Below are 12,397 nucleotides of genomic sequence, written 5' to 3' on the forward strand. Positions count from 1 at the left end.
GCCTTCGGTGGAGGGGGAAGCGGAGGTAGTGTCGCTGTATGCCAATGACCTATTATTGTATGTTGCGGACCCAGTGGAGGGGATGGCGGAGGTCATGCGGATCCTTAGGGAGTTTGGGGACTTTTCGGGGTATAAATTTAACGTGTGAGCTCTTTGTGGTGCACCCAGGAGATCAGCGAAGGGGGATAGACGAGCTTCCGCTGAAGAGGGCGGAAAGAAGCTTTCGGTACCTGGGGATCCTGGTAGCTAGGAGTTGGGGGGCCCTGCACAAGCTCAATTTGACGCGGTTGGTGGAGCAGATGGAGGAGGATTTTAAAAGATGGGATATGCTGCCACTCTCACTGGCGGGTAGGGTGCAGTCGGTTAAAATGACGGTCCTTCCGAGGTTTCTCTTTGTATTTCAGTGCCTTCCCATTCTGATCCCAAAGGCTTTTTTAAACGGGTAAGCAGGAGCATCATGGGATTTGTGTGGGCGAATAAGACCCCGAGGGTAAAAGGGTTTTCCTGGAGCGTAGCAGGGACAGAGGAGGGCTGGCGTTGCCGAATCTATGTGGCTACTACTGGGCAGCCAATGTGGCGATGATCCGTAAGTGGGTAATGGAAGGGGAGGGGGCGGCGTGGAAGAGGCTAGAGATGGCATCCTGTGTGGGTGCGAGTCTGAGGGCGCTGGTGACGGCGACTCTGAAGATTTGGGGGCAGTGGAGGCGTCATAGGGGTGAGGTGAGGGCCTCGGTTTGGTCCCCGATTCAAGAGAACCATCGGTTCGTCCCGGGAAGGATGGATGGGGGGTTTCTGAGCTGGCATCGGGCAGGGATTAAAAGAATGGGGGACCTGTTCATTGATGGGACGTTTGCGAGCCTAGGGGCGCTGGAGAAATTTGGGCTACCCCTGGGAAACGCTTTTAGGCATATGCAGGTGAGGGCATTTGTGAAGCGGCAGGTGAAGGAATTCCCGCTGCTTCCAGCACGCAGGATTCAGGACAGGGTGATCTCGGGGGTATGTGTTGGAGAAGGCTAGGTCTCGGCGATTTACCAGGAGCTGCGAGAAGAGGAAGAGACCTCGGTGGAGGAGTTAAAGGGCAAATGAGAGGAGGAGCTCGGGGAGGATCTGTGGGCTGATGCCCTGAGTAGGGTTAATTCTTCTTCTGAGGTGGCGTTTGGGTTAAGGTGGGGTGTTTCCCTATTTGTGTTTTTATTATATGGGGGGGTTATTGTAGTTTGGGGAAATTCTATGTATAATTCTTGCGGGTGGTGTTCTTATGTTCTTGTTTCTTTTTTTTGTAGGGGGGGGTTTGTTGAAAATTTGAATAAAGATATTTTTTTAAAACAAAACAATTCCATTATAGTTGTATCTTGCAACAACTCAGGCTGCAGCAAGCGAGATTTTGGTCTTTTTTGTCTGGCAATTCCCATGTTCAGCATTAGGCCTTCCTGGTTTGTGTGCTGCATTCACCCACTGAGCCAAATGGATGTTATTGGAAGCATGTCTCAAATTAGTAACTTATGTATAGGCACAAAAAGAAAATGAAGACATGCTGCTATCTTATTAAATTATCTCCAGAAAACAATGGAACAACTAGGAATGTCAATGAGCAGGATTCCCACTTCGGCTCCTTCATGAATTTTGAGAAAGTATTTTCCAAACCATTTGAACTAATTGCTTGTTTGTATGTTCAATTTTTTAGCTAACATGGATTCCTAATGAAGTTGGACATCACAGTTTTATACTTCTAGATTTCTTGGATCGCACCTTTAATCCCTCAGGTAAAAGTGCTGTATTTTAATTAATAAATGCCTTAAAGAAAGTAAAGGATTGACTATGCCATTGAACCATGCTAGTCTACTGAAGTTTGCCATTTGTTTTAATTGTTTGGGGGATTTTGTTTCTTTGGTAGAAAATAGTTGCCAAATTAAAAGTTATCCTCTGGAAAAAATGTTTTAATACACTAATCACTCCGATAGGTCCTGAAAGATCTTTTGCACAATTGAAGTGCTGTTACTGTCGTTAAATGGGGAATGTATTATGACTTTGTAGAGATGCTGTGTAGAGTTCAGCTGCAGTTGAGATACGGTGGAACGAGTTTCAATTACCTACAATTTATATCTCAGAAATCCGTTCTATAAATACACACGTGACATGTAATGTCAGGGTTCCTAATCTTTAAAGTAAATACCTTCAGGCTCTCTCTCCTCCTGCCCTGAAAATGCTGACAGGTATCTGCTAGAAAATAATTCCCACAAGATGAGGAAAAATATGTACTGCACTATTAGGTCTCTTCAATAGTTCTATATTAGTAAATCTATGAAACCCCAAAAAATATTTTGTACATATGTTGCTTAATAATTTGGAACAAAATCGATGCTATGCACAGCATTGTTTTCAGCTCGTAACAGTGCAGTGTAACTGCATCATTTTTCACATTTAATAAACACGGTGCAATGAATAACAAATCTATTTTGGAAGGACATTCAATGTCAATGCTGAATCCCCCACCATCAGCATCCTGGGGGTTACCATTGGCCAGAAACTGAAGTGGACTAGCCATATAAATACTGTGGCTACCAGAGAAGGTCAGAGGCTCAGATTCCAGCAGGCGGCCCCAGCCCTGTCCACTATCTGCAAGGCACCATCAGAAGTGTGGGTAGCATGACAGCATTGTGGTTATCACAGTTGCTTCACAGCTCCAGGGTCCCAAGTTCGATTCCCGGCTTGAGTCACTGTCTGCGCAGAGTCTGCACGTTCTCCCTGTGTCTGCGTGGGTTTCCTCAGGGTGCTCCGGTTTCCTCCCACAGTCCATAGTTGTGCAGGTTAGGTGGATTGGCCATGCTAAATTGCCCTTAGTGTCGAAAAAGATTGGGTTGGGTGGGGTTATGGGGATAGGTTGGAAGTGTGGGCTTAAGTGGGATGCTCTTTCCAAGGGCCGGTGCAGACCCGATGGGCCCAATGGCCTCCGTCTGCACTATGCGATGGAATACACTCCCCTTACCTGGAGGAGCGCAGCTCCAATACTGAAGAAACTCAACACCACCTAGGACAAAGTAGCCCCCTTGACTGGTATCCCTTCCACAAACAGGCTCCACTACCGACCAACAGTGGCAGCCTTGTGTACCATCTCCAAGGTGCATTGCAGGAATTCACCAAAGTTCTTTAGACAGCACCCTCCAAACTCACGACCATTACCATGTAGAAGGACAAGAGCAGCAGATACATGGGAACCCCATCACCTGGAAGTTCCACTCCAAGTCATTCACCATCCTGGTTTGGAAATATGTCACTATTGCTGGGTCAAAATCATGGACTTCCCTCCCTAAAAGCAGTTCAAGGAGGCAGCTCACCACCACCTTCTGAAGGGCCACCAGGGATGGGCAATAAATACTGGCCTAGCCAGCGAAGCCCACGTCCCGTCAATGAATGAAAAAGAGGTTTCTGATAAATACATTGTTTTCACAACCACAGCGAGGTTGCTTAAGGTTGTGGCGTCTAATGGTAGTGTAACCAACTGTCTTCAGGATAAGAGGGATAAGGAAGAAAACAGCAGATTTGGAGAAAGAAATTCATCTATGACACGTGTCTGTAGCTATAAAGACTACATCGCAATAATTTAAATTTGGATATTGAAGATGTAATAAATCTTGCTACAGACACATTAAGTCCATAGTTTTATCATTCTTTCCATTGTCAAGAAAAATAGGATTCAACAGCCAGTGCCAACCCTAACATCCACAATGTGGCCTCATGCTGGATTTTCCTGGTGTCAGGCAAAGTGTAGCTCCTGTGTCATCGTGCATCATTCAAGAAGTGTGCATGTGTGAACATTAGTGTGACTATAGGGCAATGCTCAGCTGCATTGGTTAAACATTGTGCCAGTACTCACAGTCTGGGATCACATGGGAAGAAGACAAAATATAGAATTTACTGAAGAGTCCACAAATGATAAAAGAAAATTGATCAGAAATGTAAATGAAAATTTATGAATAATGATGGAGATCACCTTCGGACTTTACCCAATATGTGTGAATTGAATTTATAAACATTTTGATTCAGTGATGGTTTCTTGTTGGAAAGCATGAGTTAGAATTGACGTTTTGTTCCTGTGGCATTCCAGCATTTGTCTTCACGTTTTTATTTCACATGTTCTTTACTTTTTACAGAACTAATCAATCATCCCCTCAACTCTCTCATAAACCAGTAATGCCATTTTGAGTTAGGCGTTTCTTCCCTGCAAGTCCCAACAGATTATTCTTCCCTGCAAGTCCCAAGAGGTTATTCTTCCCTGCAAGTCCCAACAGAGATTATTCTTCCCTGCAAATCCCAAGAGTATTCTTCCCTGCAAGTCCCAACAGAGATTATTCTTCCCTGCAAGTCCCAACAGAGATTATTCTTCCCTGCAAGTCCCAACAGAGGTTATTCTTCCCTGCAAGTCCCAACAGAGGTTATTCTTCCCTGCAAGTCCCAACAGAGGTTATTCTTCCCTGCAAGTCCCAACAGAGGTTATTCTTCCCTGCAAGTCCCAACAGAGGTTATTCTTCCCTGCAAGTCCCAACAGAGATCTTATCTTCCCTGCAAGTCCGTATTATTTAAAGCTTTGCTGTATTGTTTAATTGAGTCTTCAGAATGTAACCTACTTTACTGGGAAAGTAAGTGTTTTGACCTATGGTTTATTTATTGACCTATTTATTTATTCATTAATATATAATATTCAATATAAATATAAGTAATACATTTATTAAAGGGCTGGCTAATATAGGAAATATGAATTTACCATTCAAATGTCTCCAAGGATTAAGTCCAGTTGAGTAAATACTTACATTATAAAGATTAATTACTGTTTGGTATCTGACTCTACATTTAATTTAGTGATGTCTTGGTAATTGCAGGGTAAACAAGTATTAAACTTCTGCAGATTGCTTTACAACTGATGGTTAAAAGGCTTTTAAAAAAGCAAACAATTCAATTGTCTGTTGATGCAATATCTGTTTGGGAGGAAAACATCACACTTGCTTCCTCAAAATAGAAACCATCACTATGATACCATGAATTGGCAATATCCAAGAATCAAAGCCAGACATCAGCAAATATTAGAGGCATCTTAAGTAATAACAAGGGCACATTTGCTTGGACAATTGCTCATTTCCTATACTTGCCTTCCCCTTTAAGCTATTATGGTCAAGGAGTATTTGTGCTGGGTTGCAGAGTCTGTGGTGTAGAGTGCTTTCAATTAAAATGTTGTAAGTGTCATGGGCTACTGTCGTCACGAAAAGATGTTTGGCAAAGAAGGAAAAGGAAGGACAACAATTGACTAAAAGTGGGCACCATTTGTGCTGTCACTCTTTTTCAAAAAATGCTATGTTCCACTCTACTACGTTTTATGTCATCACATCATTTGGTTTTAAACAAATGAGAATATATTTGTCAAATGTTTTTTGTGAAGGTGGTGTCCCTTTAATCAGAAAAAGTAAATGTTTTTGTGTTGAACTTCTCCATCTGTGAAATGTGAATGGAGAATTATACTCACCGTCTACCATCTCCAATTGTGATAGTACAGAACCACACAATGTTCCTGAGGGAACTCCATGATATCAGAGGGGTCTCCATTATATCATAGAGGGAACTCCATGATGTCACAGTGAAATTCCATGATGTCACAGCAGAACACCATGATGTTGCAGGAGAACTCCATTATGTCACAGGCGAACTCTATTATGTCACTGGGGAATTCCGTGATGTCATGAGGGACCTCCATGATGTCACAGAGGAATTTCATGATGTCACAGGAGAATTCACAATGGGTGAATTTTAATTTAACTGAACCACCGGTGATAGCCTCGTGTTCCCTCCTTTGGGGAAGGCCTGCTGTACTCGTGGCAATAAGCGATTTTCATTTTCATTTCATTTAAGCGCCAACCAAGCCTTTCAATGGGCAGTGGCGCACCTTCCCCAGGATCAGGCAAGGAAGGCTTTAACAGAGTTTGGCAGGTAGAGATGGGAAATGTAATACCCATGTATTTTGAGATAATTGTGTGAGCTTTGAAATTTCCTGTTACTGTAGTCTTTAAAAACTTTTTATACAATATTTTTAAATCGGATCTGATCCTTTTGTTTTTCTTAATAATTAAATATAAATTTCCATTTTTTTCACCGAATAGTAACCTAACCGCTGTTACACAGATTAACAGAAGGCCTTGCGGCAGTGCACGGTGATGTTGAGTGCTGTTTATATTTTATTTAAAAGCCACTTTCTTTATCTGCCAGCTTGGCTAGTGCGCCTGTCACAAGTTGTACAAGCAAAAGGTTTGGTTGTCATCGCCTCAGAAAAGTGGAGCAGGAACAATCTAGATCAAAGATTTCAAGAACTCAGAAAGCAGTAAGTGAACTGGTCATTTCATGAAGACGTGTAATGGCCTTGATGAAAATGTGCAGAAGTGAACATTCACACTGAGAAGTGGGCAGTCTGCAAGGGGCAAGTGGAATTTTCTTTGTAACCTTCTCCCTTCCAGTATGACTCATGGTATGTGGTCTCAAAAGGTTAGGTGGACAGTGAAAAGGAATGGAAATGTTGCCTTGCCCTCCTCAATCTAGAGCCGTGTAGCTAATTATTGCTGCCCAACTGTAATCAGCTGACTCCGAGCATTATGAAATCTGGGTGTGTCCTGGGACGAAATTCTCCCCCAACGGCGGGATGTCCGCCGACTGGCGCCAAAGCCGGCGCCAATCAGCCGGGCATCGCGCCAGCCCAAAGGTGCGGAATGCTCCGCATCTTTGGGGCCTAGCCCCAACATTGAGGGGCTAGGCCGACGCCGGAGGGATTTCCGCCCCGCCAGCTGGTGCGGAAATGCGCCGCATGCGCGGGAGCGTCAGCGGCTGCTGTCAGTTTCCCGCGCATGCGCAGTGGGGAGAGTCTCTTCCGCCTCCGCCATGGTGGAGGCCGTGGCGGAGGCGGAAGGGAAAGAGTGCCCCCACGGCACAGGCCCGCCCGCGGATCGGTGGGCCCCGATCGCGGGCTAGGCCACCGTGGGGGCACCCCCCGGGGTCAGATCGCCCCGCGCCTCCCCCAGGACCCCGGAGCCCGCCCACGCCGCCTGGTCCCGCCGGTAAATACCAGGTTTGATTTACGTCGGCGGGACAGGCAATTTCTGGGCGGGACTTCGGCCCATCCGGGCCAGAGAATCCAGCGGGGGGTCCCGCCAACCGGCGGGGCCGGATTCCCGCCCCCGCCCAATCTCCGGGAGCGGAGACTTCGGCGGGGGCAGGATTCACGGCGGCCAACGGCCATTCTCCGACCCGGCGGGGGGGTCGGAGAATGATGCCCCTGGTCTGTGAGTACACTAGAGATTGGGATGGAGTGGGAACACTGGTTAATTCTCCCCTCTGCAGGCCAACTATAGTATTCCTACTACATTCCTGGCTGAAATAAACTGAGATCAAGTCTGAGAGCCCAGTGGTTTTATTTGGTTTGGTTCATGACTACATAATTTATATTAATAGAATCCCCACAGTGCAGAAGCAGTCCATTCAGCCCATCGAGTCTGCACCGACCCACTGAAAGAGCACTCCACCCAGGCCCACACTCCCACCCTAATCCTGAAAACCCTGTAACCCCACCTAACCTTTTGGACATTGCGAGGCAATTTAGTGTGGCCAATCCACCAACCTGCACATCTTTGGCTGCGGGAGGAAACCGGAGCACCCGGAAGAAACCCACAGAGACGGGGAGAACATACAAACTCCATACAGTCACCCAAGGCTGTAATTGAACCCGGGTCCCTGGCGCTGTGAGGCAGCAATGCTAGCAGTGCTATGGGCACCTTTATTTAAAAATATCGCAGACCAGTTTATCCAAAGTTATTTAACTGGAGCTCATGACTGCAGCTAGCCCATTAATGGGAAGTTCTAACCAATAATCCTGAAGGATGGAAGAAAATTCAAAGGGGCAATTTGCTATGAGAACAACAGGTGTAAGCCATTGAATGAATCTAGCTGAAAATTGTCTGACGTATTTGCTTCAATCAATCCACAGCAGAAAATAAGCTTTGAGATTTAACTTGCATGATTATAGTTTATTAGATTGCTGAAGTTGAGCTAAAATAGCCAAATCAAATTTGTAACTAAACACTGCACATTGACAAAATGAATTAACTGGCAGAATCATAAGATTGCACAGATAAATGAACTAACCATTTTATTAACAGCTCTACCATAACACAATTAGTACCACCATAAAATGAATCATTGAGTACATGAATCTGTTCAAATATAATCTTAAATATAGCATCATAACTGCATCATTGCATCAGTTGGGTGTTGATACCAAACAATTAAATGTTTTAAAGATGTGAGTCAGCAGGATCATTTTATGGTTATTTTTTCCTTGTATAGCTGACAAGCTTAACAGCTTTGAACAAATCCATGCAGATATGTTTGAAGTCTGTTTAAGTGTATGGCTGATGAGCTATCTACACTGATAATGTTACTCTTGGAATAACCATGTTGGTCATACTAGAATTGGATAGATCTGCCTCCTCTGCTCTTCTGGTACTTTTTCCTTCTGCTGTCATCATCTCTTCCTGGCAAATTTAAGCTGGCACTTTACAACACAAGTGTACTCACACTACCTTCTGTTCTTGGGAGTGTTAAATGCAAATAATGCGTTTTAATTGTTTCCAGTTCTGAATAAAGCTTGTTGGACTCATTATTAGCTTGGCAGAATGTTCAGCCTTATCTCGGTTTCTCAGCTCGAACTACTCTCCACTCTCTCCAGATCTTCCTCCTCAACCTTCTCATTTCGGTGACAGGCTGACAATCCTTTTCCAACATAATTTAATAAAGTAAAATCCCATTTCCCAGCCATTTTTGTGTCAAACCAACTATAATTACTCATTTTATTGCAAAGTATCACTGCAGATGTTAATCACCCTGAAAAGACAAATATCAAGAACTTAGAAGGAGCATTTTGGTTTATTGTTCAACAAAAAACATTTCTTGTGAACCACAAACTCCTTTTACTTTCCCACCACAAATAAGAAAAGTGAATGAGTCCCTCCTGGTCTCACATCTGGCCAAACTCACTCATTCTTGGTTTGGTGATAACAGTCCCATCTCGGGATCAAAGGGTTGTTGATTCAAGGCTGATTCCCAAGGTTTGACATAAACTAGGATGACTCTTTAGCACTGCATTGAAGTAGTAGTGCTGGACAGTCAGAAGTACCAACATCTGTATGAGATTTTACCTGTCCCCTCAAGTGCAACTAATAGATCTCAGGGCACTGTTTGAGACGGGCAGGGGAGTTCTCCCAGGGCTCTAGAAAATCTTCGTCCTTCATCGGACATCACTGAAACAGATTGTGGTCATTTTTCTCACTGGTATCTGTAGGAGCTTGTGCACCGATTAGCTATGAGCCATCACAGAATGTAAACGGTGCTATTTAATGTATTTTTTATATTTATATAAATACGGGGAGAATGAGGCTCTGTGGATAACCAGATCCTCAATATTGGCATGAGGGTGCAAAAATAAGACAAGGCTGTATCATTGGCAACCAATTTCAACCAGAAGTGCGAAAAAGGATGATCCATCTCGGACTCTTCCTGAGGTCCCACTGTCACAGAAGCCAGTCTCTATGTAATATCAAGAAATGGCTGAACACACTGGAGGTAGCAAAGGCTATGGTCCCTGACAATATCCCAGCAGTAATACTGAAGGCTTGTGTTTCAGGACTAGCCATGCTGCAAACCAAACTGTTCCGGTACAGCTACAATACTGGGAATTCCTCAGCAGAATGGAAAAGTGTCCACTTTTGCCCTGCCCACAAGCATCAGGACAAATCCATTCTGGCCAATTACCTCCCCATCAGTCTTTTCAATCATCAATAAAGTGATGGAAGGTGTCATTGCCACTGCTTATTCACTTATACTTGGTCACCGATGTTCAGTTTAGGTTTTGCTGGTTTCACTTAACTCCAGACTTCAATGCAGTCCAAGCATGAACAAAGCTGAATTTCAAAGGGGAGGTAAGAGTGACTGCCCTAAATGTCAAGGTAGCATTTGACTAGTGTGATATCAAGGAGCCCCCAAAAAGTCAGAGGGGAAATGTCCACTGGTTGGAATCATCTCGAGCACAAAATAAAATGTTGCCTTGTTGGAGTTCAACCATCGTAGTCCCGCAACTGTTGAATTCCTCATTGGAGTGTCCTCGGCCCAGCCCCCTCCAGCTGCTTCATTAATGGCCTTCCTTCTCATAGTGGGATGTGTCACCAATGAGGTGCACCATGTTCAATTCTAGTCAAAGTTCCTCAGGTACTGACACAGCCATGCCCACATGCAGCAATAACCTGGCTTGAGCTGGTTAGTGGTAAGTAACATTCATACTACAGAAGTGCCAAGCAATGGCTGTCTCCAAATAAGAGGCTAACAATTTACTCTGGATGTTTAATGGCATTACCTTCATTGAATTTCCCACCATCAACATCCTGAAGGTCATCATTCACTAGAAACTGTACCAGCTATATAAATACAATGGCTACAAGAACAGGTCAGAGGTTGGAACTTCTGCAGGGAGTAACTCAACCCTTTGCTCCCGAAAGCCATTCCACCACCTACAAAGCACAAGTCAGGAGTGCGATGGAATACTGTACACTTGCCTGGTTGTGCAGCTCCTGTACCGCTCGAGAAACTCAATACCTTCCAGGTTAAAGAAGCCCGTTTGATTGGCACCTCATCCACCACCTTAAGCATTCACTCCCTCCACCACAGTGGCAGCATTGAGTACCATGTACAAGATCTACTGCGGGAAATCACCAAGGGCTCCTTCAGCATCTGATACAAAACCTTTTAACCTATATAGTCTAGAAAAGGGTGGCAGGTGCATAGGAACACCACCACCTGCAAGATTCCATGCAAGTCACACCAGCCCGATGCAACTATATCACTTTTCCTACACTGTCACGAGGTCAAAATCCTGGAACTTCCTTCCTCACAGCATGTGGACGTTCCTACATCATATGAACATACGAATTAGAAGTAGGCCACTCGGCCCCTCGAGTCTGCTCTGCCAATCAATAAGATCATGGCTGGTCTGATTGTAACCTCAATACGGCACACCACCACCTTTTTCAGGCCAATTAGGGATGGGAAATAAATGCTGGACAAGCTTGAGACACCCACATCCCATGAATAAATCTAAAAAGCCCTACATTACTCCTCGCCTGGAAACCCAACAACCTAGATTTGCTGATCAGTCATTAACTGGGGGTTAGTTTAAAAATATTCTGTCTAAAGAGTGCTGCTTGAACTTCCCAAAATGCGTAACATCAACACTGTTAACACGGTTTAGCAGGATATTTAAAAACACAATTTTAAGGTGTTTTGCCCCACACTAGGGCGAACTGCCCGACAGTTGTAACTTGGCAATGTTCCCTGCTGCACAAATAATCAAAGGTCATGTGAAAGCAAAAGAAAATTAGAAAAAAGATTGAAATTGGAGCAGATCGGGTCTAAAATGTGTATTTCTCATATAGGTTGTCTTTTGTGGAACAAAAGGAAATCGAAAGCAGAGAAAAACAATGCAAGAGAGTTACTTTTGTGACCATTTGGAAACGATGGAATCCCATTGGCTCAGAATGCAAGGATGGCGATGGCAAAGATTAGGCGGTGTGTCTTCCCAGCAACTAGAGAAAAAAAGCTGTGTTCACTTCTAAACATTTAATATTACAAACAAAGTCGACAAGGAGTGATTATTGTAATCCCACTCGATTGCTGCAAGTGTATTGGCAGCTTGCATTGGCTGAGCTTCATTTATTAATCTTGCACAAAGATTTTGTGATTAAATAGACTCTCTGACCTTGCTGAACGTTTTCTTATTTTACTGACAGACGTTAGATCTCTCGGTGGGGATATAAAATCTTTCTATTGTCTCCAATTTTCATAAGCTACCCAACAACTCCAGCCCAATGATATTTCCAAGGTCGCTACCAGAAGATGTCTAAATGGAGATGATTCTGTCCCCTATTTTCAGTAACCAACTGAAAATAATAAATTCCTGACAGTCGATAGCTATTGGGTGAGTTTTCTCTGGACATAAAATAAATCCGTTGAGTTCAATCAATATATTTGCATCACTGACAGTCCCTGTATGAATTTTGCACACCAGTTATTTTCAACATTTCATTGATGAATATAGATTAATGGACATGCACAGCGAAAATGCATGTGTTTTTATCTATGAACTCAAACCTATTAAACCTAAGCAATACCAAAGTAATTTCTCTTGTCATCAATGCATTTTAGCAGGACAAGTGACATTGGTTTCTCATACAATAGATTTACTTTGAAATGTTTCACACTAGTTCCGAATCCTGGTTTAAGTCGTTCATGTGCGTTGCAAATCTGAAAGAGAATCACA

The 12,397-nt window shown here is 43.8% G+C and overlaps 1 protein-coding gene across 4 annotated transcripts in view; it reads left to right on the forward strand.

Moving 5' to 3' along the window:
• LOC140426478 (uncharacterized) overlaps positions 1 to 11,840 on the forward strand; it is an 86,748-nt gene extending 74,908 nt beyond the window's left edge. For 3 of the 4 annotated variants that reach the window (XM_072511295.1, XM_072511297.1, XM_072511296.1), the window contains 3 exons: positions 1,685 to 1,763; positions 6,253 to 6,364; positions 11,514 to 11,840. In XM_072511295.1, coding sequence (XP_072367396.1) covers positions 1,685 to 1,763; positions 6,253 to 6,364; positions 11,514 to 11,643 — 321 coding nt within the window. In that variant the 3' untranslated portion in view covers positions 11,644 to 11,840. Of the gene's footprint in view, positions 1 to 1,684; positions 1,764 to 4,151; positions 4,638 to 6,252; positions 6,365 to 11,513 lie in introns of all 4 variants that reach the window. The other variant, XR_011948213.1, reaches the window with a different exon arrangement.
• Positions 11,841 to 12,397: the final 557 nt, after the last annotated feature.

The sequence above is a fragment of the Scyliorhinus torazame genome, chromosome 7 (assembly GCF_047496885.1).
Source record: "Scyliorhinus torazame isolate Kashiwa2021f chromosome 7, sScyTor2.1, whole genome shotgun sequence".
Classification (NCBI taxonomy): domain Eukaryota; kingdom Metazoa; phylum Chordata; class Chondrichthyes; order Carcharhiniformes; family Scyliorhinidae; genus Scyliorhinus; species Scyliorhinus torazame.